This window comes from Microtus pennsylvanicus, chromosome 15, assembly GCF_037038515.1.
Source record: "Microtus pennsylvanicus isolate mMicPen1 chromosome 15, mMicPen1.hap1, whole genome shotgun sequence".
Classification (NCBI taxonomy): domain Eukaryota; kingdom Metazoa; phylum Chordata; class Mammalia; order Rodentia; family Cricetidae; genus Microtus; species Microtus pennsylvanicus.
The window spans coordinates 11,194,467-11,221,673 of NC_134593.1; the positions used below are offsets into that span (position 1 = coordinate 11,194,467).

Consider the following 27,207-nt stretch of genomic DNA (forward strand, 5'->3'; position numbering starts at 1 on the left):
AGCCACGGCGCCGGGAGCGAGGAGCGGCACCGAGGCCGAGACGGCGGTGACCCCATGCGACCCCCACTTCAGGCGGAGACACCGCAGAGCACGCTAACCCAGCGGCTTCGGGCCTTCCGGGGAGGTGCGCGCGGCCGGGGGCGGAGCCTCGCTCGGGCCCCGCCCACGCAGGGGTGCGTAACAATGGGGCGGGCCTCGGAACGGCGCTGCTGCGGCCGGGGGCCCTGCGGGGAGGCGGAGTCGCCTCGGCCGCCGCTGCTGCCCAGCTCGGGGATTTGAAAGATTATAAACTCCGGGCGGAGAGGGCGGCGGCGTCGGATGCGCGTGTGGCGGAAGCGCCGGCGGCATGAACTACCCGGGCCGCGGCGCCCCGCGGAGCCCCGAGCGTAACGGCCGCGGCGGCGGCGCCTGGGAGCTGGGCTCGGACGCGGCGGGCTCGTTCGGCGGCGGCGGCTGCTGCTTCGAGCACCAGCCGGGAGACGGGGTGCCGCTGGCGCTGCTGCACGCCGAGCCGCTGCACCTGGCACCGGGCACCGACGACCTGAGCCACCTTGCCCTGGACTCGTGCCTCAGCGACGAGAACTACGACTTCAGCTCGGCCGAGTCGGGCTCGTCGCTGCGCTACTACAGTGAGGGCGAGAGCGGTGGCGGCCGCAGCTCGTCTTCGCCTCCGCCGCCGCTGGTCGCCCCGAACTCGGGGGGCGGCGGGGCGGCCGGAGGGGGCCCCGGGGACAGAAAGCGCGCCCGGCCCGGCAACGGCGCAGCCCGGCACCGCTACGAGGTAGTGACGGAGCTGGGCCCGGAGGAGGTTCGCTGGTTCTACAAGGAGGACAAGAAGACCTGGAAGCCCTTCATCGGCTACGACTCTCTGCGCATCGAGCTCGCCTTCCGGACCCTGCTGCAGACCACGGGCGCCCGTACTCGGGCGGAGGGCCGCGATGGAGACCCGGTGTGCGGCCCGGCCTCCAGCTCCGGGGAGGAAGACGACGAGGACCGCGCCTGCGGCTTCTGCCCGCGCGCAGCGGGGCCCGAGCCCGAGATGGAGGAGCTGGTGACCATCGAGCCGGTGTGCGTGCGCGGAGGCCTCTACGAGGTGGACGTCACTCAAGGAGAGTGCTACCCGGTGTACTGGAACCGTAAGTGGCTGGCTAGGGGCGGGCCGGCTACTGCGCGCGCTGGACCGGGTTAGGGACTTGGTTGCCCCGCGATGTCTGCCTCCCACTGGTCGGGTGAAGATGCAGATTATGCGGGGTGCGTCGGCAGGTGAAGGGTAAAAGAGCAGATGGCAGCGCCCAAGCTGCCAAGGGGGTGGAGGGTCAGGAGGAGAGGATCCCGCCGGGGATGGCGCCTCCTGGGTGAGCCGAGTGCTGCTGCCATCCTCTGGAGGGGATCCAGGAGCGGATCCCCAATCCGGTAGCTTTAGTTTCTTGACCCTACCAGTGTCCACCTGGGTATCTGATTCGGTCTCATTTCTCCTGAAGCACTGGTGATTTAAACAGTATGTCCTGTAGTGAGTGGGAAGGTTAAGCGTGTCTGCTTGAGAATCAACAGTTCAGAGACCCGGGAAGAAAAAAGCCCTGGCGGGAAAGGAGAGCAAGGGTGTGTTATTCCCCAGGGTTTGTTGGCAGAAGAGGAAAGAACGGCAGGAAATGGCTTTGGGATGTGGGTCCATGCCTTCCGTGTGGAATGTTTGTGTATCTGTTAGGTCCTGTTTATATATTTTTACTTCTGCTTCTTAACCTGAGTTGTTTTCTCATCCGTTAAATGGGACTGTTGTAAAGGTCTGAACAGTGTTTAGACAAAACGGGTAGGTTTAAAATCAGAGTAAGGAGAAAGACAATCCAGAAATATCTGCCTTAGCATGCAGTGTATATTCATGTAATGTATTATTAATAATATGATCACATATGATATATAATAATAGAGGTTGTTGACCATCAACAATGTGTAACATACAGTATTAACTGTATGTGATTTATTAGTGATTGAATTAGTGCCCTAATTCAAATATCCTTCCTGATCTTTAGGCCCTCCATATATTTTATTTTATTATGACATATTAATAATGTGTATTGATGGCTTAGCTTCCTTTTAATGTATTTAGTGACTTCTGGGCAGAGTCCACCACCTTTATCTTTGTATTCATAAAACCTAGCATGATAGGTACTCAGTGACTTGTTATTGGTATTGAATGGCACCAGTGATTTTGATAATGCCAAAGCATGCATACATTAAGTGCAAGTTACTAAGATGGCAAATTCAGCACATGCCAAATCAGGTAAGAGTAGCATAGCAGAATTTCTTGCTAGTCTTGATGACGATAAAGGTATTGGGTACTAGACCCTGTTATGTCACCCCTTGATTATAAGCTCACTGAGGATAAGGAGTCCTTGCTTTCGTTCATTCATTTGCATATTTACTTAGTGAGCGTAGTGTTCCTGTGCACATTATTAGGAAAACCTATCTTTCAGAGGCTTCCCATCTCTCTTTTTAGTGATCCAGACATTCACCGTGGCTCTTCCCTGCAGATAGAAGCTCAGAGCTTAGTGGACTCAGAAAGGATGAGAATGCAGAGCTTCCTCCGAAGGGGAACTGGAAACTAGAAGCCCCATCTCACCCTTATCTTATCCTGGATTATGCTTACACGCTTCAGTGCCTTATTGTTCACAAAGCAATTGTGACAGTTGTCATTTCACTGACAGCAAGTTGCCAGGAACTTTCGGCATTTGAGGAAGTAGCTAATGAACTTGACCAAGGTCACTCAGCTAGAAAGTGGTGCCACAATACAAGCATCTCTCTAATCAGGAGGGAACACTGACTGGACAGTCTCATCTGAGTCCAGAGGTTGACTTTAGTCAGGTGGAGGAAGTGAGGGTGTTAGGGAAAGGGCTTCCTCCCATTTGGGGCCAGCGTGAGGCCCAAGGACACACAGACCGGAAGTAGGCTTCACCTCTGGGGCTCAGACATCCAGTATGGGTTTGGATTTGACCACCCCAGAGGTGTAAGGCGTGTGAGCAGCTGAGTGGCACACTGAGTTTGGACTTTATCCTAAGAGTCGTTAAAGGTGCTGTATCAGTTAGGTGTGGGTAGTGTCGGTTGGAGGAGAGAAAACAGCTCATCGTTATGTTATGTTGTTAATCAGTTGGGCAGTGGTGAAGACAGACAAAAGCCTGGAGGTCATGTGGACTTAGGCCTCTCCAGTTTTCTTTCCTATGGCAATTATTATTTGGCCAATTATGGCTTATAAATTACTTGTTGTAATTAGTATAGAAAAACAACTCTTTACTTTTCATTTTAGTATTTTCTGATCATCTCTTTACAGTATACAGCCCTGTGGGTGTTCATCTTACAGTCTAGAGTGAAAACACAAAAGCAGTCTTCCCGGTGTCCTGTTAAGTTTCCACGTCGCAAAGTCCCCTGTAACTTTACTTGAATGGTTTCCTGAGCTTCTGTGTGTTATAATCATTTTCACACCTTTGGAGAGTTCATCCCCAGTATGTTGGCCTCATCCTTTCTTCAAATAATGGAGCTTAACAATACTGTCCAGCTCTTGGCCTTTGCCGTTGTTTGTTCCCTTATTTACCCTTGGGAAAATGAATGGTGGTAATGAAAGGTTTTTAAAAGAAAAAATTCAACAAGGTCCTCTTGAGTATGGTAGTAATGTCTGTCTGTTGGCCATTTACGTTTCTGTGGCCTATTTTAACCCACTTTTTATTGGCATTAGAGAGAATGAGCTAGCTCTGTCCAACAAAAGAAAGGTTCTTAACTTTATTCACAGACAATATTTAAACCACTTGGGCATCTGTCAGTCAAACAGGAAAGAGCATTTGTCTTCTATAGATAGGACGTCTACATAGATGGGGGGACTAGCTGTAGGTCATTTATTTCAGTTTATCATGTCTTTAGATGTTTTCATAACTGCATGTGGACACTGTAGATAAAAGCTGGTCATTGCTGAGTAAAGGCTAGGTGAACTCCCTTGTTCCTACAGTCACTTCTAAGCTGCTTGTTTTGAGAATTATCTGACATGTTAGAACGGTGCTTGGGCACACAGGACTAGATAGTAACTGCCAACTAACTGTACATGGATCTTAAGAAGCCGTTCACCCAACCAAGATTAATAATGTGACCTCTGAAAATTGTGTGCTCCAAGTGTCTTGTTGGCCTTGTCCTCATCAGAGGTGACAAAATATTTGTAAAGAATATTGGCAAGAAAGTGACCAAAGAATTTAGTCACACGCAGGTGGGAAGACATCTGGAGCCAGGATGTTCCATGAGCTTAAAATAGTGTAACTGCTATTTCGTGACATTGATGTGTGTACAGTATACACTGGAGAGTGTATAATTTTATTCACTGAGCAAATTGCTTAATTGGCCACATTTTCTTCTGTGACTGTGTGTTTTCCATAAACAGCTGCTAGCCACAGGTCCTCACCCTCTGGCTCTAGTCACGATGCTAGAGTTCTCAGCCATTTACACTGTCAAGTACTTTAGAAATTAGTCTGCTATCTTCAGGAAAGTTAAAATGAAAGGGACAGTACATTCCTGACATAATAGGATTTTAAAAATTGGAGACTTTCCCTCAAATATGTACTTATTAATTTAGCATAAATGTAACCTATCCAAGCATGAATAGTAATACTTTATGTGGCACAGTCGGTATCGTGAGAGAATGTAAGAGTCCAAGGGGGTTCCAGGCACTTTTTCTTGTTCAGTTTCTATCTCCTAAAAAGGATTGTAAGAGGTTTAGAGACCACCTATAATAGTAATATTATTAATACTAAAATGCCTATTTCTGAGAAAGTGCTGAAGAGTTTTCCCCAGTCACCCTTCCCAAATAGTTCCGATTAGAAAGAAGCCATGGGCACATTTATAGACCCATCCCAGGCTGAGTTTGTTTCCAGTGCTTTGTAAGTCAATGAAGCAAGGCAGGATGCGGTTGGACCTGGCACTCCCCATCACAGCCCATTCAAGACTTCTATTAGTCTTTGTTATTAGTTTTAAAAAAAAAATCTTGTTTTTTATCATTTATTGGATTTACTGGGTTCACCTTGTTTCTGTATGGCTTGAATGTAATCGTGCATGTTATACCAGTGCTTTATCTAAATGTTGAGGATGGATCTTCATCCTCTGCCAAGCCCTTCCTCTTTCTAAATGCCCTGCTTTATTATAAAAGACACTTTGTGCTCCTTCCTCTTCCAGAGTTGATTTCCTGGATCTTTTATTTCTCTATCAATGCCTATGTTTTGTGTTTGGCTGAGGCCTTTTATGTCTGGAACCCTACAGCTGATCCCTTTTTGTAGAGAACAAGAAAAGACTGGATGTGCCGGCCAAGACATCCTCTGAAAGTGATAGTTATTAAGGGGAGGGGAGGCGGAGGCATAGGGGAGGGAGGAAGACTGCAGGAATCCTGAGGCAGAGATTGCTGGCAGAAGAGGTTGGAAGTAGTGCTAAAAGCCTGGGGTGGGAAATCAGATCTAAGACCTTTATCTTTCCATGAGAGGATAGAGTTTAAACCTGTCATCAAGGAAAAGCAACAGCACTGATAAAAGGTAGAGCCAGACAGTCCTGGCTTTTTTTTTTTGTCATGGTACATTCCTAAAAAGGCAGAAGAGGGGACAGAATGTAATTATTATATGTAACCTGCATTTCTACTTTAAAAATATTTTTATTAGATTTACTCATTTCATGTGTGAGTGAGTATTTTGCCTGCAGGTATGTCTCTGAATCATGTCCATGCTTGGTGCCCATAGACGTCAGAAGAGGGCGTCAGATTCCCCCTAGACCTGAAATTGCTGATGGGGTGACCCACTATGTGGGTGCTGGGTACCAAACCCAGTTCTCTGGAAGATCCATTGCTCTAGCTCCCCCTTGTACTCTTCTAGTATTGCATCTTTAGAGGGAAACTGTACCCGCACAAAAAAAGTTAAATCACAGATAAATGAATGGTCTATTGGGATGAAAAACACATACAGATGTTTCTAATATGGCACCATTAGGAGACAAGTGAAATTTAAGATGGGAAAAAGCTGGTATTGACTATGTCAGAGAACTTTGGACAAACAGAAGAAACAATACAATGGCAGCAGCAAATTTCTCTTTTATGCACTACTTTCCATTTCTATCAGATTGCCAAGAAGAATGAACTACATATACATTAATGTTTATCCTAAAGTCTTAAGCTGCTTTGAGATATCTTTATCATTGTTATTCTTCTATATTCAGATTAGCTTTTTTAAGTGACCAAAGGCCAACCCTTGGAAATTACATTTTATTGTTACTTCTTTATCCCAGAGATACCTGAGAATCCCAGAGAAATGTAAATTGCAGCGGAATGACAGACGACATTTCTGAATACTTGTAAGCAAGCTCTTATGTGCTTGATGTCATTCTTCCTGCTGTGCAAGTAGGAATCTGAGTTCCACTTCTCCCTTTGCTCTTTCATGGACCATTATTTCATATATTGATACAGACTCACCCTTGGCATGTTACACAGGACAGAGAACTAGATGAACTCTGCTAAAGCCTGAGGTTTCTGAGCCCTGTCCATGGAATGTGCTGCTCAGTGACGTCCGTGCACTGACAGCAGAACTGAAACAGGCCTCGGTCTCAGGATGAGGGTAGTTAGATGAGTCCCAGCATTGTGTCTTACCTATTAAAAGTGGCCAACTTTCACTTCACATTTATTGACAGAATCCATTATTCTCATAGAATTGCTTTCGGCTAGGCCTAGCGTCGACCCGGTTTTCCTTCATATTCTTCAGTAAAACCTGCATTTGTATGTGGAGTGTGTGCATGTGTGTGATGTGTGTGTGTGTGTGTGTGTGTGTGTGTGTGTGTGTGTGTGTGTGTGTACGGCAGCCACCCATGTTATCTTGCTGAATTGCTCAATACCTAATTTTAGACAGAAGTTTCTGTCTCACCACTTCCCAAATAACTGGCTCAGAGACTTAATATAAATTATAAATGCTCAGGCTTGTTACTAACTCTTACATTTTAAGTTAACCCATATTCCTTATTTACACTCTGCGGCATGGCAGTATGTCCGTCTCCTGCTCCTGTGTCTGACTGGCAACTCTTCCTCCCAGCGCTCTCCTAGTCTCGCTTTCCTGCCCCGCATTCTTTTCAGCTATTGGCCAGTCAGCTTCTTTAACCCATCACAGTGACATAAATTCACACAGTTTAAAGGAATATTCTGTAACACCTAATTTTTACATAATAATTTTATTCTTTGAGAATTTCATATATTATATACACTGTATTTTGGTCATATTCATCTCCTCTACATCCCAACGCCTTCCAGATACCCTCAGCATGTCCTTTTCCCAACTTCAGAGCCTGTTAGTGCCTCCCCTAAGCACATGGGTGAAGACCCTCCACTGGAGCATGGTCAACCTAGTGGTCGCACTCCCAGAAGAAAAAGGACCCACTGTCCTAGCAGCCACGTATTACTGTTCCTTATTTTTTTTTAAAGATTTATTTATTATGTACACAACATAATGCCTCCATGTATGCCCACATGCCAGAGGATGGTGCCATTATAGATGGCTGTGAGCCACCATGTGGTTGCTGGGAATTGAACTCAGGACCTCTGAAAGAGCAGCTGGTGCTCTTAACCACTGAGCCATCTCTCAAGCCCCCTGTTTCTTATTTTTTTGAGACAAGGTTTCTCACTTATCCAGTACTTACCGGCTAGACTAGCTAGGCAGTAAGACCAGGGATCTGCCTGTCTCTTCCTCCCCAGTGCTAGAATTACAGATACATGCTACTGTGTTCCACTTTGTATGTGGGTGCAGGGATCTGAACTCAAATTCTTGTGTTTTCACTCAGGCAGGCATTTTACCAATTAAGCTATCCTGCCCCCCAAAATTTACACTTTAATATTCAGTATATTTAACTTTCCTCTAAGTTAGTTTATGATTTGGAAAACAAAGCCTTTGTTTTGATCGAAAAGATTACCCTTGGAAAGAGTCAACTTCAGAGTAAACCAGTTGGGCACCTCGCGATACGCGATAAAGACAATAAATGTGACCTCTCAAATGTGTTTAGCAACACCTGCTAGACCCCTGGATAGTTGGCCATCCACTGTTGAAATAAGCCCTTGTTGTATACTTGGGCCTAAGTAAGAAAACATAATGTCCATCAATTAATGAATGGGGCTGAAGAGTTGGCTCAGCAGTTAAAAGCATTTACTGTTTTTGCAAAGGACCCAGGTTCAGTTCCTAGTGTACGCATGGTAGCTCACAACCATCTCTAACTCATTTCCAGGGAATCTGATGGCCTCTTTTGGTTTCTGTATGCACCAGGCATGCACATGGTACGCGTACATACATACAGACAAAGCACTCATATGCAGAAAATAGTAAGGATTCCTTTAGTTGACATCTAGCCAAGCCAGCAGGCAATGACAGCAGTACCTAGCCTCTAGCAGACTATCTAACTTGAAATAGCCTTGACTCTATTCTTAAGAAGGGGTTGGACATCCCTTTATGATAAAGGCCTTGGAGAGGGCAGGGATACTAAACATAATAAAGGCAATATACAGCAAGCCAACATCAAACTAAATTGGAGAGAAACTCCCAGCGATCCCACTGAAATCAGGAACAACACAAGGTTGTCCACTCTCTCCATATCTATTCAATATAGTTCTTGTGGCCCTAGCTAGAGCAATAAGACACCGAAAGAAGATCAAGGGGATACAAATTCGAAAAGAAGTCAAACTCTCACTGTTTGTTGATGATATGATAGTTTGCAAAAGTGATCCCAAAAATTCTACCAAGGAACTTCTACAACTCATAAACACTTTCAGTAATGTAGCAGGATACAAGATTAACTAAAAAAAAAAAAATCAGTAGCCCTCCTGTACACAGATGATGAATGGGCTGAGAAAGAAATCAGAGAAACATTACTTTTCACAATAGCCACGATAGCATAAAATATCTCAGAGTAACTATAACCAAACAAGACTTGTATGACAAGAACTTTAAATCTTTGAAGAAAGAAATTGAAGAAGATACCAGAAAATGGAAAGATCTGCCATGCTCTTGGGTAGGTAGAATTAACATAGTAAAAATGGCAGTCCTACCAAAAGCAATCTACAGATTCAATGCAATGCCCATCAAAATTCAGGCAAAATTCTACACAGACCTCAAAAGAAGGTCTTCATATGGAAAAGCAAAAAACCCAGGATAGCCAAAACAATACTGTACAATAAAAGAACTTCTGGAGGCATCTCAATCCCTGACTTCAAACTCTACTACAGAGCTACAATACTGAAAACAGCCTGTTATTGGCATAAAAACAGACAGGAGGACCAATGGAATCAAATTGATGACCCAGATATTAATTTACACACCTTTGAACACCTGATTCTTGACAAAGAAGCAAAATAAATCAAATGGAAAAAAGAAAGCATATTCAATAAATGGTTCTAGTGTAACTGGATATCAACATGTAGAAGAATGAAAATAGATCCATATCTATCACCATGCACAAAACTTAAGTCCAGATGGATCAAAGACCTCAACATAAAGCCAGTCACACGAACCTCATAGAAGAGAAAGTGAGAAGTACACTTGAACGCATTGGCACAGGAGACCGCTTCCTAAATATAACCGTGGTACCACAGACACTGAGAGAAACAATTAATAAATGGGCCCTCCTGAAACTGAGAAGCTTCCCTAAAGCAAAGGCCATGGTCAACAAGACAAACGACAGCCTACAGAATGGGAAAAGATCTTCACCAACCCCACATCAGACAGAGGTCTGATCTCTAAAATATACAAAGAACTCAAGAAATGGTCAGCAAAAGAGCACATAATCCAATAAATAAAAAAAAATGGGGTACAGACCTAAACAGAGAACTCTCAACAGGGGAATCTCAAATGGCTGAAATACACTTAAGGAAATGTTCAACAACATCCTTAGTCATCAGAGAAATGCAAATCAAAACAACTTTGAGATTCCATCTTACATCTGTAAGAATGGCCAAGATCAAAAACACTGATGGCAACTTATGCTGGAGAGGTTGTGGGGAAAAGGAAACACTTCTGCATTTCTGTTGGGAATGCAAGCTGGTACAACCCCCTTGGATGTCAGTGTGGCGATTTCTCAGAAAATTAGGAAACAACCTTCCTCATGACCCAGTAATACCACTTTAATCGTGCCACAAGGACATGTGCTCAACTATGTTCATAGCATTATTGTTTGTCATAGCCAGAACCTGGAAACAGCCTAAATGCCCCATGCGTGAAGAATAGATAAGAAAAATGTGGTATATTTACACAATGGAGTACTACACACCAGAGAAAAATAACGACATCTTAAAATTTGTAGGCAGATGGATGGAGCTAGAAAACACCATTTTGAGTGAGGTAACCCAGATACAGAAAGACAATTATCACATGTACTCACTCATAAGTGGTTTTTAAACTTAAAGCAAAGAAAGCCAGCCTACAAACCACAATCCCAGAGAACTTAGACAACAATATGGACACTAAGAGAGGCTTACATAGATATAATCTACATGGAAAGTAGAAAGTAGAAAAAGACAAGATCTCCTGAGTAAATTGGGAGCATGGGAACCTTGGAAGAGGGTTAAAGGGGAGGGGAGAGGCAGTGAGGGGAGCAGAGAAAAATGTAGAGCTCAGTAAAAATCATTAAAAACATCACAGAGAGCAGATCTTTGTTGTCAGATTTCTTTAGTTAAATCCTGACTTACTGTAGTTACGTGACTTTGAACAAGTTATGGCCTGTGGCCTAGTTTCTTCTATGTAAATGGGGGTCATTCCTGATTTACATTCAGATTTCAACTGAAACTTATGTAGAGTTCTTACATGGCCAAGTGTTAATTGATATAGCTAAGCCAGACTAGTGTAACTGTTTTGACTTGGAAGCCTTGACTCCTGGAAGTTAAAAGTGATGTGTTAGGCCTGTTTTCTTTGTGAGAAAGAGGTGTGGAAAAGCTGTTGCTCTACAAATCCACTTTTGCTTAAACTGGGCGACATTCACCAATATTTGGACACATACTATAAATATATTTTTCACGCACCCGTTGTACACTTGTTTTCATCACCAGAAAGTTCAAGGGATCCCACCGAAGTATCAGATATCAAGCGCTTTTCCATAACCAGGTGAGATGAGGATGGCGGAGATGTTAGTACACAGTGCGCATGTTGGGTTCTGGCTCCAGAACGGCGTCTTGTGTTAGACTAGTAGTTTGCAGTTGTTACTAGCATTGTTCATCAGTCATATCTGTCCTCCTGGTCCTCCTCCCACTGCTGGCTTTCAGCAGTTTGATTATATTGTACCTTGATGTGACTTTCTTTATATTTCATTTGCATAGGATTTGTTGAGATTCTGGTGACTGGGTTTGTAGTGTTAATCTAATTAGTAAAACATTTGGGGGTTTTCTCCCAGATTCATTTGATTGTAATTATTCTCTTTTACAGCTTGGCTTGGAGTCTAGTGTATTCTGTGTGTCACCAAACTCTGCATTCTGATTTACCTCACAAGGTCTGTGACTTCTCCTTTCTGTGCTTTTCCATGTGTTTCATTCTAGATGTTTCTGTGGTTACTTTCTATTGTCGGGTGCCTGTTTTGAGCATGAAGAATTTCACTGGTGTTCTGTAATCTCTAATCAGCTATTGATTTCATTTTAGATGTTTTTTATGTATGATATATATTTCACTTCTACAGGTTGTCTAGACATTTTCTGTACCTTGTTTCCTTCTTCGTTGTGTTCATATTTTCTTCTACCTTCTTTTATCAAGGATATCTAATGGTTGTTTTAACATATTTTTCTTCTAACCTTACCATCTTGTGTGAGGTGTGGGGAGCTGAGCTGGCTATCTTCTCTCTGGCAGGATTGTATTTGAGCTTAGAGTACCCACTATATTAGGGCTCTGTAGGACTCTAGGATTCCGTAGGGCTCTATAGGACCTCTCAGTTTTGCTACCACACACAGATAAGTTACTGCACAGTTAGGTTGACCTGCTGGGGCTTTCCTTCTACCTTTTCTAGGTCAGAGCAGTTCGTAATACAAGAATAACTTGTCCCCATTACTGAGACAATGCCTGTGAGGACATTTGTCAAGATCCCTTGGATTTGGAGCTGGAGAGGTGGCTCAGTAGTTAAGAACACTTCGCACACTGTCTCAGCTCCTGTCTGTGTGATCCCAGCTCCAGTGCCTACTGTTTGTTTCTCTCCTGCCAGCATAGCACTCCAGCTACTACAGGCTCTTACTGATCCTAGAGTATCAGGTCTAACCCAGGAGCTTTGCACTTAGATTCCTTTTGACCCGTTGTTCCTGGGCCATCTTGTCTTTGTCTGAAAATGTTTGCCATGCTCAAGATGTCTGTGGGGATCACACTCAGACCTCGATGTTAGCTGTAAAGCTTGCTTTCACAAGCATCAGAACAGAGCTGGAGAGATGGCTCAGTTGTTAAGAGCACCAGCTGCTTTTCCAGAAGACCTGGATTCAATTCCTAACACCCACATGGCAGCTCACACCCACCTATACCTCCAGTTCCAAGGAATCTGATCCCCTTTCTGGCCTCAGTACTGAAGACACAAGTGTAGGTGTAGGCAAAATACCCATACACTAAAATTAAAAAATAAAACCCTTTTAAACTTTTAGGTCTTTATCTCCTGGCGTTTTAGAACATAAGCCACTCACACCCCGGTATGAGCTGTGGGAATTGTCACACCTATGCATTTTCTAGGGCTCTTTTCTCCCACGTGTGCATAAATCAGTATTCTCTCCTGAGGCCTCTTGAGATCTCTAGCACTGCTTTTCTCTGTAGCCCTCCCTCTGCACCCCAGGATTTCACCCTACAGATTTTAACCACAACTCAGCAAAATTGCTGGGGCTTTTGGGATTGACTTCCCCACATCACGACCTGGGAACTCCCCCGGAACCAGCAGTGGGCAGTGGTAGAACTTGGCCCACGGTTGTTGTCCTCTTCCATCTGTCCATTATTGCTGGAAGCAGAGGCCTTGCTTCCAGATTAACAAGCTGTTTTGTCCTTTCTGTTTAATTTTTAAATTTAATTTTACTTTTTGGCTTTTTGAGACAAGGTTTCTTTTGTGTAGGCCTGGCTTTCCTGGCATATCTCTGTAGAGCAGGCTGGCCTTAAACTCAGAGATCCACCTGCCTCTGCCTTCCAAGTGCTGGGATTAAAAGTGTGCTCCACCATGCCCAGCTTTCTGTTTAAATTTTTGTTACACTTAATTCTCATTTTGTGTTTGTGCACAAATATGTTTGTGAAGGGGTTTGCATATGGAGGCCAAAGGACAATCTGAGGAAGCCAGTTCTTGCTTCTACCATGTGGGTCCCAGGATTAACTCCAGTCCTGAGAAATGTTGGCAGATACCTTCACCTATTAACCATCTTACAGGCATCTGCTCTTTCCACTTTTTTTATTCTTCTATTTTCTACATTTATGCGATAGGACGGAGATCTCTTAAATACTTTGTCTTTCTGCGGTGTGAGTATTAGATTGAGCAGCAGTACCTCTTTAAGTAGGGGACAGATCAAGTGTCTGCCACATTAGGATGGCTCTGTAGCCATTTTAGGGGCCATAGAGTATAAATGCTCACTAACTTATATATCAAAACTGTATGTAGTAGCCCTTTTTATTGTGATAAAATACCTGTGGGCTAATTTAATCAGTTGCTGCATTTAATTTCCTGTGCCCTCCAGTGGACTAAGTGTTCACGGCACTCTAAGAATTCATATACTGGCCGGGCAGTGGTGGCGCATGCCTTTAATCCCAGCACTTGGGAGGCAGAGGCAGGTGGATCTCTGTGAGTTTGAGGCCAGCCTGGTCTACAAGAGCGAGTTCCAGAACAGGAACCAAAAGCTACGGAGAAACCCTGTCTCGAAAATAAAAAAAAAAAAGAATTCATATACTGGAATCCTAACTTCCTAGGTATTGGTACATGGCGATGGGGGGTTGTAGTAATAAGAGCGGCGGGGCTGCGTCCCCAGCACCCCGGCCGCCTGCTAGCTTATGCCCCGAAATAACAACACACAAATTGTATTCATTTAAACACTGCTTGGCCCATTTCTATCTAGCCTCTTCTCGGCTAACTCTCGCACCTGTACTAGCCCATTTCTAGTGTAGCCCACGAGGTGGCTTACCAAGGAGATTCTAGCCTACGTCCATCCTGGGTCGGAGCTTCATCGTGTGTGTCTGCCTGGGAGCGGGCAGCATGGCGTCTCTCTGAGGCGTCTGCTCCTGAGAGGAGAGCTTTCGAGTCTGAGCTCACTTCCTCTTCCTCCCAGCATTCTGTTCTGTTTTCTCCACCCACCTGTGTTCTAACCTATGAGGGCCAGCCAAGCAGTTTCTTTATTTTTTTAACCAATGACCTTCCTCCATCAGGGGGTGGGACCTCACCAGACTCTCTGAGTCTGCCAGTGTCTTCACCTTCAGCTTCCCAGTCTCCAGAACTGAAGGCTATTGGCGTGTGTAAGCTGCCCAGTTGATGGTATTCCACTACACCACTATAAGCTATAGTATACGGTGTTCCACTGCGGCAGTCTAAATGACTGAGACAGTTCTGTTACCTCCCCCACTTTTCTTTGTCTGTTTCCTACAAGTCCATCATAACAAAGGTGGGAAGGACCCGCCTTTTATTGGTATCACCGGAAATAAGCCAGAATATTAGATTAACTCAGCAGTCTCAGTATGCCTACACTATCTCATCTTCAAGTCTCGGCCGACTTTGGGTCCTGGGCTGCCTTCCACACTAGTCCTGGCAAGAGGTATTCATTTTGGAAATTTGAAATGATAGAAGAATGGGGTTTTAATTATGCGAGATGGCTGAAGACTCCAGGAAGATATGGTCTGACTTAACTACTCCTAGAAACTTCAGAAGATAGCTTATGAGTCAAAACAATGTAGTAATGTAGAGAGGGTCTGGAGTGAAGCAAAGTGACATTCTGATACCTTGCCACTGTGTTGTTGCAAGACAGCATCCGTCTTCAGCTCTGCCAAGTGTCTTTAGTGTCCTGCTTTCTGAGCACTGTGAGCTTCTGCGGCAGTATGTCCCAGTGCTCTGGATATGAGCTATAAGAGCCCCCTTTCTTTCTTTCCCTCTTCTGCTCCTTCTGTTGTAAAAAAGACTAGCCTCTCTTGGTTTCTCTTCAGCTCATGGCTCAAGTTAAGATCCCTTGGCACCTCAGTTAGTTTAGCAGTGGCATTTGTTGCCTCCTCCTAAGTATGGTGCCTCCTTCGCACTGGGGGCTTTTCTTTCTATGGTTTCTAAAAGCCTGAATTACTGCAGTTCAACACTTACTATCTGTTGTCTCCAGATAAAAGGAGGGACTCATTACCCCTCTCTGACAAATAACTCCAGAGAGAAATAGGTGCTTGATTTGAGTCTTAAAGGTCCTCATGACAGGACTGACTTTTAAAACTTGGAGTCCTGGGAATGGTGGTGCTTTCAGAAGGGTGGAAGACAACTGGCTAGAAACTAGATTGGGGGGAGCTTTTTTCATGCTGAATTTTTTCTTGTGAAAATAAAACGTTTGGCGGGTGTAAAATGGAGAAGCTGAAATTTGCATTTTAGATTTGCCACTCTGGCAGGGGTGTGAAAGCAAAGCATAGATTGGGGAAGGAGCTCAGAATGAGGGGAGTCCCTTGGGTGTTAGCGCTGAGACAGCACTGGGAATGTTGGGGCAGGGCTGTAGGGTGGTAGGATGTGCAGTGGTGTGTTCATCACATGTGGGAGGGCGTGTGGACCAGCTTAGGCTCTCTGGTGTTTTCACTTGATGAGACTTGAATACGAAATGGTCCAACCCAGCCCCAGCCTGTGGTGGCCGAGAGGAGTCTAGAGTTCAGTATCAGAGCATGCTGGAATTCGGGATGCCAAGATCTGTAAACCAGTGGCCTCTGAAATGGGGTATGTTAACACTGCTTTGGGGGGGGTGTCTTACAATGGAGATAGATTTTATTTAATTTCTATTTCATCCTTCCAATTTCATACCCTATAATTAATAAAGCATTTTATAACACTAGTATATATGCCTAATTTGTAAATATATATGTATGAAAGCATATTAAAAATCTTTTTTTAAAATCTTGGTGAGTAACCAAATGTGGAAATTTCTGTTTTAAACTGGTTGTGAGCCAGTGCTTACTTCTGAGCATTTTCTTTCATGCCCTATAACCCGAGCTCTTCTTTAAAGACATATACTGCTAGATGCTATCTCCAGAGATTGTTGTTTAGTAAGGGTTCTGAAAAACCTGTCTTTTAGTTCCAACTCAAGTGACTTCTGATATTTTGGACAGATTTGGAAACCACTGGTTAAAATTACAGAAAACAGCCGGTGGTAGTGGTACATGCCCTTAATCCCAGCACTTGGGAGACAGAGACAAGTAGCTCTCTCTGAGTTCTGGTCTACAGAACAAGTTCCGGGACAGTCTCCAAAGCTACAGAGAATCCCTGTCTTGGAAAAAAAAAATTACAGAAAACAGGTTTTGAATAGAAAGAGAACACGTGTTCAAATGATACTTTACTCATTCTAAAAAGTCCAGCTATGGTAACGCATACTCTTCTTATTTTAGTCAGCATTGTATCTGCATATACAATAACTGTGTTGTAAGTAGAATGCATGTTGTTAGTATAGAATTGATATTCTCCACTACTTTAAAATTGACACTGAAAGCTCAGGTGACTCTTTGAATGTTTTTATTCTATATTTTAGCACAATTTTTTCTTCTATATCTATGTACATTATATCAAACTTATTTTTTATGTTATCTAAGTGCATGGATATAGAATTTTCCTTAAGCATGTAAAATCCTGCATACATAAATCTACCAAAACAGTGAGCTCAGGAGGCTTAGTATATAGTGAGTTATGATATAAAGTCTATTCTCCAGATTCAAGGGGAAGAAATGCTAAGGACATCTAATGTCTGCCATCTACTAATTAAAACGTAAGGAACTATGAGTGCAATATGAATATGAATGCCTGATAAGATGGTATAGTAGAAACTTTAGGGGACTATTATGGGTTGAATTGTGTCCCCCTACAACCCCACCATCCAGTCTTCAGGATGTATTGGTGAGATTGGTGAAGTGAGAATCGAGCTGATAGGGCAAACTCAATCTGCCCCAGGCATTTGTAACCTGCACTTACAAAGGAAAGACTGTGTAGACAATGAGACAGTGAGCACCGACAAGCCAGGCAGAAAGGCCGGTGAATGCATGACGCTTTGTGAGATCTCAAGACGTTAACACCTTATTTGAGACACCTGACTCCAGTTACAACAAAACACACTTCCACTGATGCGTGTCTCGACTGTTGTATTTGTCAAGGCAGCTCTAACAAGCTGGGTGATAGTGAGGTGGGTGTGAGAGAGAGAAATGTGTGTGTGTGGCGCATCAGCCCCCATGGCTACAGAATGTTTGGTCTAGGACGTGAGTAACCCCATGATTTTTAATTTGTATTAACATGCAGTCCTTTTGTTCTACTCCTGCCTTTTGAAATCAGGGGTATATTAAGCTGTTGGAAATTTTTAGTACTCACTAAAATTCCCTCCTGATACTATCCTCTGTGTTCCTGCATTTTATTTTTTTTTTGTTTGTGTCTTTGTATTCTCTACTGTACTTCTAAATTCCCAGGCCTCCACTCTGGAAGAAAGGTAATCTTGTCAAGGCTGCCCCTACACATTACCAAAGCTTAAAACACACATTGACGCTCACACACTGATAGTGGGAGACGTCAGTACCCCACTCTCACTAATAGACGGAGAAGGACTGGAGCTAACAGACCTCATAAATCAAATATTTACAAAACATTTCCCCCAAACACTAAAGAATATACCTTTTCGACCACACTTTATCATATTCTGTCACATTTCCACACCCATGCACGAGAGTCACTCATACGTTTGCGTAAATAGAATACAGCAGAAAATGGACCTTGAAATGATTTTCCATTCAAGAACAACCCACATACTATTTTTTTTTTGTTACACAGCAGGGCTTCTCTCCAAGCCAGCGGTTCTCAAACTGTGGGTGGGTCCTGACCCGTTTAGGGGTCCAATGCCCTTTCACAGGGTTCACCTAAGCCCATCAGAAATATCAGATGTTTATATTACTGTTTGTACCAGTAGCAAAATTGCAGTTATGAAGTAGCAACAAAATACATTTCTTGTTTGTATTTTGAGACAGCCTTTCTCTGTGTATCATTGGCTGTCCTAGAACTTACTCAGTAGACCAGGCTGGTCTCGAACTCACAGAGATCTGCCAGGCTCTGCCTCCCAAGTGCTGGGATTAAAGGCATGTGCCACCACACCAGGCAACAAAAGTAATTTTATGGTTGAGGGTCACCACAACATGAGGAACTGTATTAAAGGGTTGCAGCATTAAGAAAGTTGAGAACCACTGCCTATTATTTGGCAGTGATGTTTTACTCTTTTGGCTCTTTTGAGGGGCCTACCACTCAGCTCTCAAATCACACCCAGAGGCTTATTGTTAGTTATGAATGCCCAGCTTTAACTTGGCTTGTTTCTTGCCAGTTTTTCTTAAATTATTCCAACTACCTTTTGCCTCTGGGCTTTTATCTTTCTCTATTTTTGTGTACCTTTCTTCTTTCTCTGTGGCTTGCTGTGTAGCTGCGTGGCTGGCCCCTGAAATCATCCTCTCCTTGTTCTCTTGCTCCTCTTCTTCCTTATTTCTCCTTCTATTTATTCTCTCTGCCTGCCAGCCCCTATCTATCCTTGCTTCTGCTTCGTTATTGGCCGTTCAGCTCTTTATTAGACCATCAGGTGTTTTACACAGGCAGAGTAACACAGCTTCACAGAACTAAACAAATGCAACATGAACAAAAGCAACACACCTTAAAATCATATTCCCCAACAGGCAAGTGTTATATTTCAGATAATGACTTAGCTTTCTGATGGACAGGTAGCAATGGTAAGTATTAGTCACATTGTCACAAACAAAGAAGCAGTAATGTCGTTCAGATGCATGCTATAATATCTACTAACTTACTATTCTTTGGTCTCCTGTTAAAAGTCCATCATGCGACAGATGTGTCCAGGATTGCCACAGTAACTACTTACTGGGGGAACATTTTCAAACAGCACACGCAGAATGGGTGTCTGTCCACCTCAGATGCTGCAGCTTCTAGTTTGGAAAGCCACTTAAACACATGGGTGTGTGGCTCTCTGAAATCAGTGATATGGCGGTTACCTTGTGACCGGGGGTAGAGGTGCTTTCTTATACAGAGGAAGCACAAGCAAGTGCCATGAAACGCATGTGCCATAGTGAGTATGTGGGACTCAGGCCTCTCCTACAGTGTGGCTCCTGGGGTCAGCAGCACACACATCTGCCCACTACGCCATCTAGCTATCCCGTGTATTTATCCAGTCCTTTCTTGATAGGCTGTGGTGTTCGTTTGTTTGCTTGCTTTTAAGTTTTTACTCAACAGGCGAAGTACCTGATTTCCCGTAGCATTCTCGTGCGTACTTAGTTTGGGTGGGTCATTCCCTGCCTCACTCACTCCGTCTCCTCCACCCGCGTCCCCAGGCCTGCACTTACAGTCCTAGTGTGTTCTTTCCACTTTGATATCACAGGTGTTTCGCTGTCTTCCCACCACTCCCTCTAAACCTTTCCCCTGTGCCCATGGCCCCTTTCTAGGTTCCTGCTCTCTAACCATGCGCACCCCACACCGTGAAGTCAGGATCCCCCTGTGAGAGAACATGTAGTATCTGCCTTTCTTTGCCTGGTTTACCTTACTTTGTATATTTTCCAGTTCCATCCATTTTCCTGTCAATTTCATAATTTGCTTTACAGCTGATGAAATTGTGTGTATGTACCACATTTTCATTATCCATTTATCTCTTGATGTATATCTAGGCTGATTAATTTTCCTTGCTAATATGAACAGAGCACCAGGAAACATGGCGAGGCAGGTATCTCTGTAATAGACATAGAATCCTCTTGAAATATGCCAGGAGTAGTATAGCTAGATCAAATGGCCCTACTTTTAGTTTTTGAAAACCTCTTTCCATAATGGTTGAACCAGTTTACACTCCCACTATGGTAAGAGTTCCTTTCCCTATATCCTCACCAATGTGTGTTTGTTTTTCTTTATGGGTCAGACTGTGTTTTGCTATGCTTAGCTTTCTATTACAACAGTTTAGCACATTTCTGTAAATATGTTGTAGAAGTACAGTAGTTCCATGAAAATTACCAGTATTTTAGTCTTTGAGAACTCTCTGAGCCAGCTTTGGTGCAGCACACCTATATTCTAGCACTTGGGAGGGGGAGGCAGGAGAATCGGGTTCAGTGCCACCTATCTTCAGTTAGATAACAAGTTTGAGGCCAACTGGACGACTATGTAAGATGCTGTCTTTAAAAAAAATTCTTTTTTTATAATTGTTTTTATTGGGCTATATATTTTTATCAACTCCCCTTCTTCCTCCTTCACCTTCTGTCCTCCCCACGCCCCCAGTTTACTCAGGAGACCTTGTCTTTTTCTACTTCCCATGTAGATTAGATCCATGTATGTCTCTCTTAGGGTCCTCTTTGTTGTCTAGGTTCTCTGGGATTGTGAATTATAGGCTGTTTTTTCTTTGCTTTCTGTCTAAAAGCCACTCATGAGTGAGTACATATGATATTTGTCTTCCTGGGTCCTTTTGGATACTCTTTGCCTTTTGATTAGTTTGGATAAAGGTTTATCTATTTTGTTGATTTTTTTTTCTCTAAGAACCAACATCTTTGTCTCATTGATTCTTTGTATTGTTTTCTTTGTTTCTATTTTGTTGATTTCAGCTCTCAATTTGATTACTTCCTGCCATCTTAGTTCTCTTGGGTGAGTTTGCTTCTTTTTGTTCTGTAGTTTTCAGGTGTTCTGTTAAATCACTAGTGTGAAATTTTTCCAGCTTTTTTATGTAGGCTTTTAGTGCTATGAACTTCCTCTTAACACTGCTTTCATTGTGTCCCATAAATTTGGGTATGTTGTGTGGTCATTTTTATTGAATTTTAGGAAGCCTTCAATTTCTTCCTATATTTCTTCCTTGACCCATTGGTGGTTCAGGTGAGCTTTGTTTAATTTCCATGTGTTTGTGGGCTTTCTGGAATTGGTGTTGCTATTGCATTCTAATTTTAAGTCATGGTGAGCTGATAAGATACAGGAAGTTCTTCCAATTTTTTTGTATCTGTTAAGGTTTGCTTTGTTACCAAGAATGTGGTCAATTTTGAGAAGGTTCTGTGAGGTGCTGAGAAGAAGGTATATTCTTTTCTGTTTGGATAGAATGTTCTATAGATGTCTGTCAAGTCCATTTGAGTCATAACATCTGTTCCCTTATTTCTTTCTTAAGTTTCTGTCTGGCAGACCTGTTCAGTGGTGAGAGTGGGGTGTTGAAGTCTCCTACTATTAGTGTGTGGGGTTTATTGTGTGATTTAAACTTTAGTAGTGTTTCTTTTACATATGTGGTACCCTTGTATTTTGGGGATAGATGGTCAATATTGAGATTTCCTCTTGATGGATTGTTCCTGTGACTAATATGAAATTCTTTTTTGTCTCTTTAGTTGATTTTAGTTTGAAGTCTGTTTTGTTAGATATTAAATTAGCTACACCAGCTTGTTTCTTAGGTCCATTTGACTGGAATTTTTTTTCCCCAATCCTTTACTCTGAGGCTATGTCTGTCTTTGAGGTTGAGGTGTGTTTCTTGTATGCAGCAGAAGGATGTATTCTATTTTCATATCTAGGCTGTTAGCCTGATTCTTTTTGTAGGCAAGTTGAGTCCATTTATATTAAAGGATATTAATCACCAGTGACTGCTAGTTCCTGTTATTTTAGTTTCCATTGTTGGTGATGTTAATTTGTGTGTTTTTTCCCATCTTTGGGATTTGCTGTTATGAGACCATCAATTGTCTGCGTTTTGTTGATGTAGCCAACTTCCTTGGGTTGTAGTTTTCCTTCTAGTATTTTGCTTAGTGTTGGGTTTGTGGTAAGGTATTGGTTAAATCTGATTCTGTCATGGAATATCTTGTTTTGTCTCCCTATGGTGTTTGAAAGTTTTGCTGGATATAGTAGTTTCACCTGGCATCCGTGGTCTCTTAATGTCTGCATAATGCTTGACTAGGAACTTCTGGCTTTCATTATTTCCATTGAGAAATCAGGTGTAATTATGATAGGTCTGCCTTTTTATGTTACTTGGCCTTTTTCCTTTGCAGCTCTTAATAATTTTTTTTATTCTGTATGTTTAGTGTTTTGATTATTATGTGGTGAGGGGCTTTTTTTTTCCCAGTCTGGTGTTCTGTAAGCTTCTTGTGTCTTCATAGGCATATCTTTCTTAGGTTGGGAAAGTTTTCTATGATTTTGTTAAATATATTTTCTGTGCTTTTGAGTTGAACTTCTCCTTCCTCAATTCCTATTATTCTTAGGTTTGGTCTTTTCACGGTGTCCCATATTTCTTGGATATTTTGCGTTAAGCTTTTGTTAAATTTAATGTTTCTTTGGTTGATGAGTCTATTTCCTCTTTTGTATCTTCAGAGCTTGAGATCCTGTCTTCTGTCTCTTGTATTCTGCTTTATGCTTGCATTTGTGGTTCCTGATTGATTTTCCATTTCCAGAATTCCCTTGGTTTGTGTTTTCCTTATTGTCTCTACTTTGGTTTTCACATCTTGAATTGTTTCTTTCATCTGTTTGATTGCTTTTTCTTGGTTTTCTTTAAGGGATTTGTTGATTTCTTCAATTTTTTTGTCTTTTCCTCCATTTCTTTGAGGGAATTTTTTATTTCCTCTTTAAGGGCCTCTGTCTCCTAAAGTTATGTTTTACGTCATTTTCTTCTGCTTTAACTTTATTGGTGAATTCAAGTCTTGCTGTTGTAGAGCCACTAGTTTTTGTTGGTGTTGTGTTGCTCTTTGTGGTGTTGAGTGTGTTCTTACCTTGTCTACCCATCTTTTCCTCTGATTGCTGTAGTTGGGGCAGTCTGTGTCTCTGGTGATCAATCTTCCAGGTGCCAGTGGATCCATGGTTCAGATGGTTGCTCCTCATGTTGCAGTTGGGGTCTTAGTTCCAGTCACCCCAGAGGTCACCCCATGCTCCCAGAGGTTACTCTACAATCCCAGAGGTCATTCGGGCCTGGTCCTGTGAAGGTGACTAGCTCAGGCCTGCTTCTGCAGAGGTCACTGTCTTGGGCCCAGTCCCCTAGAGGTCCCTGACTCTGGCCTGCTCCCTCATACGTGATCCTAGTGAGGCTACTGGGTTGGGCCTGCTCACATGAAGGATGCTGGTTTGGGCCTGTTCCCACAGATATCCCTGGTTTGAGCCTGCTCTCATGGAGGTCTCTGGCTTGGGCCTGTTCCCTTGGTAGTCATTCCCTTGTACCTGCTCCTGCAGAGGTCACTGGCTCCAAAGAGAGTTCTTAATATCTGTACTGTTGACATTTTGAGCCCAATACTTCTTTGCTGGTGGGCATGGAAAGGAAGGAGTTGGGTTGTATACGGTTTTTAGAAACATCTTTGGCTCTGCCCGCTAAATTCGTTAGTAAAACATCCTGGAACCAAGTCATTAACAAATGGCTCTTTGGAGTACACACAGCCATCCCAAGCTTCAACAATTCTTCTAGTGATCCATTCCTCACTTGGTAACTCACAGCATATAATTAGAGAGTAACTGTCTGATGTGTCTACATTATTCATAACCAGTTTTGTGGTAGAAATAAAAGTCGACCAAGAATGTAGCTATGGATGTCTAATGTTTGATAATCCCTGACAAATACTTTTTTTTTTTTTTTTTTTTTGGTTTTTCGAGACAGGGTTTCTCTGTGGTTTTGGAGCCTGTCCTGGAACTAGCTCTTGTAGACCAGGCTGGTCTCGAACTCACAGAGATCCGCCTGCCTCTGCCTCCTAAGTGCTGGGATTAAAGGCGTGCGCCACCACCGCCCGGCTCTGACAAATACTTTTAAGCATTAAAATAATCCTATTTGTGACTGGTTAGTGTCTCATCTGGTAAAAATGTCTGACAATAAGTTCAATTCCTGGAGCTCCGTATGGTGGAAGTGGAGAACTGGCTCTGACCTTGACTTGTGGGGATGGATGAACTGTGGATGGATGGAAGGAAGGATGGTAATATAGTCCCATGTTTTGAAACAAAGAAACAACAAAAAAGTACAAACTATATTGTGATACTATATAACTTTTTTAATGTTGCAATTGTATTTATGTATAGAAAACTTAGCAGTGTACATTTAACCCAGTTTAGTGGTGAGTTCTTTGGCCTTTGCCTTTTCCAGGTTGGCAATGTGAGCCACAGATTTAGGACCCAAGATGTTACCTCCCCAGTGGCAGTGGATCTCATCGTATCTGTTGCTGTAATTGGTCCTAATAGCTTCCACCAGCTTAGCCAGAGCACCCGTCTTCCAGGTTAACTGTGTGAAGGCAACATTGGTACATGTCTTCCTGTGGACCAGCCACCCCAGCCTGGCCTTTCCCTTGATGATCGTTACGGCTTCTGTTGCTGTGAAGAGACACCATAACCACACATGTTTTCTTATAAAGGAAAACATCTAATTGGGGTACTTGCTTACAGTTCAAAGGTTCAGTCCATTATTATTATCATGGTGGGGCATGGCAGTGTGCAGGCAGACTTGGTGCTGGAGAATTCTATATCCTGATACAAAGGGAACAAGAAGTGAACTGAGACACTGGCAGTATCCTGAGCACAGGAAACGTTAAAGCCCACCCCCACAGTGACACACTTCCTCTAACAGGGCCATACCCACTCCAACAAAGCCACTCCCTATTGAGGTTATGGGGGCCAGTTACATTCAAATTACAACAATGCAGTAGGAGCCCTCCGTCTTTCCAAGAGGACAGGCAGGACGATCATCAGCTCAGTGGGGTCTACATCACCGGCAGTCAAAATCAGCTGAGCCTAAGGTAGTGAGTGACTGTATTGACACTGCTCGAAGGACAGGTGGTCTCTTAATTGGGACGGCTCCTCTGCCAGCAGCTTTCTTTTTTTTTTTTATTAAATATTTATTTACTATGTATACAATATTCTGTCTGCATGTGTGCCTGCAGGCCAGAAGAGGGCACCAGACCTCATTACAGATGGTTGTGAGCCACCACATGGTTGCCGGGAATTGAACTCAGGACCTTTGGAAGAGCAGGCAATGCTCTTAACCACTGAGCCATCTCTCCAGCCCATGCCAGCAGCTTTCTTAACACAGGCCAGCAACCTTTGCTGCTTCTCTTGCTTTGTCTTTGGCCTGTACTTGTGAGCAAGATTAAGCAGCTGTTTGCTGATCTAGGGCCTGAAAGAACTGGTTAATGGCAGGAGGTACTTTGAGCAGCTTACAGAAGATGGCCCTTTGCTGCTGCAGCCTAATGTGACAGAGCCATTTGACAAAGCGTGTGATATAGTGGTGTATTGCTGCTGCAGCCTAATGTGACAGAGCCATTTGACAAAGCGTGTGATATAGTGGTGTATGTATTATTTGTGTTTTAATAAATAAAGCATGCCTGAAGAGCAGAGAACAAAGCAGCCATACTAATCAGCCGTACAGGCCAGAGGGTGGTAGCACCCACTAATCCGAGCCACCCTGGACTACACAAGATTTAATCTGTCTAAAGAGAAACAGAACTCAGGCAAAGTTGATCCCAGCCCTGTGGAGGTGGAGACTGGAGCACTATAGCTAGGCAGAAGGAGGAATATAAGGGGGAAGAGACAGGAACTCTAAGATCGTAGGGTGTGAAGTGTTGGGTATAGAATCTTCAGGAAATGTGGAGACAGAATCTTGTCCATTTTCAATCTGAGGTAGAGGTAAGAGCCAGTGGCTGGCTGCTTTACCTTTCTGATCTTCAGGTTGAACCCCAATATCTGTCTCTGGCTTTTTATTATTTGTGCTACAGTTTGAGTTCTCTTTTGGACTAGACGCCCTGCCCAATACCAAAGTTCTTAGGCGTTTTCTCAAAGGATTCACCACCGTTTTTGGCTTCCCGTTTTTTCATGATGGCCGGGCTGGGGCCACCTTCTTTCCTTTGGGCATCTTGCTTGGTTGGAGGAGAGAGAAAACCGTGTGTGTGTGTGTGTGTGTGTGTGTGTGTGTGTGTGTGTATTTGGCTAAACTAATCTATAGTACTGTAAATTGGGGTGTGTTTCCCTCAGTGAGGATTGAAGGGTTCTACCTGAGTGGTAGGAGGGAACCTTCTAGAATACCCCTCTGTCTGGGCATTAAATTGTAAATTACTGTGCATGTGATTGTGTATCTTTCTGGATGCATGCTATGATGGTGCAGCTTTCTGCATGCATGATATTTTTCAATGAGTAATTCACCCTCCGAAATTCTCCCATTCTTATCCTTAGAAAGTAGTCTTACAGGTGTTTGGGTTTTTTTGTTTTCTGAATCAAAGAATGAGTATCAGAAACTAATGTGATTAATGGCACTGCAGCACACACCAGCCAATCAGACAGACTCAGAACTGAGAGGAACCCAGTCTGCCACTGGGACAACACTAATGCCTCCCTCAGCAACATTTAGCATGTGCTATTGAAGTAGGGCTTCTTGGTAGTTCATTTTTCAAACGTCTGAGATGCAGGTGGGCATAGCACTTATATCCCAAGATCCCAGAGAAGCGAGGAAGGCTAATTCAGACTGTACACAAGACGAACCAGGTGTGTTGGCACAAACCTGTAACCCCAGCACTTAAAAGATAGAGGCAGGACTGTCAGAAATTCAAGGGCATTCTCAGCTACATAATGAATTCTAGACCAACCTAATATCCTAGAAGCCCCTGTCTCAAAAAGCACCCTCCAAAAAAATTTAAAAATAAGTGAAAAAATTATTAGAACAAAAGCAAAGTATATATGAAATGTTGTAAAGAAACCATTTACTTTAGATTTGCTTTGTGTGAATAGTTTTGGTTTTTTGTTTGTTTGTTTGTTTTGTTTTTGAGACAGGGTTTCTCTGTGTAGCCCTGGCTGTCCTGGAACTCACTCTGTAGACCAGACTGAGCTCAAACTCAAAAATTATCTACTTTCTTCTACCTCCCGAGTGCTAGCATTAAAGTTGTGTACCACCATACCTGGCTTCTAAATATTAATGTAAAGGAATATAGTCAAGATAAACAGTGACAGGTATGTATAACATTAATCCAGTAGAGTCATAGAGAAGGGAAGGGCTCATGAAGAGGAAAAGCTAGAAGTTAACTAGATGAAAATGGGTAAGAACATTGT

The 27,207-nt window shown here is 43.2% G+C and overlaps 1 protein-coding gene across 7 annotated transcripts in view; it reads left to right on the top strand.

Annotated features, from left to right (window-relative positions):
• Window positions 1–220: 220 nt before the first annotated feature.
• Ddhd1 (DDHD domain containing 1) overlaps window positions 221–27,207 on the top strand; it is a 72,431-nt gene continuing 45,444 nt past the window's right edge. For all 7 annotated transcript variants that reach the window (XR_012908005.1, XM_075950292.1, XM_075950295.1 and 4 more), the window contains exon 1: window positions 221–1,136. Coding sequence is in view for 6 of the 7 variants with exons in the window: in XM_075950292.1 (XP_075806407.1) it covers window positions 347–1,136 (790 nt within the window). In the remaining variant the exon portion in view is untranslated. The remainder of the gene's footprint in view (window positions 1,137–27,207) is intronic.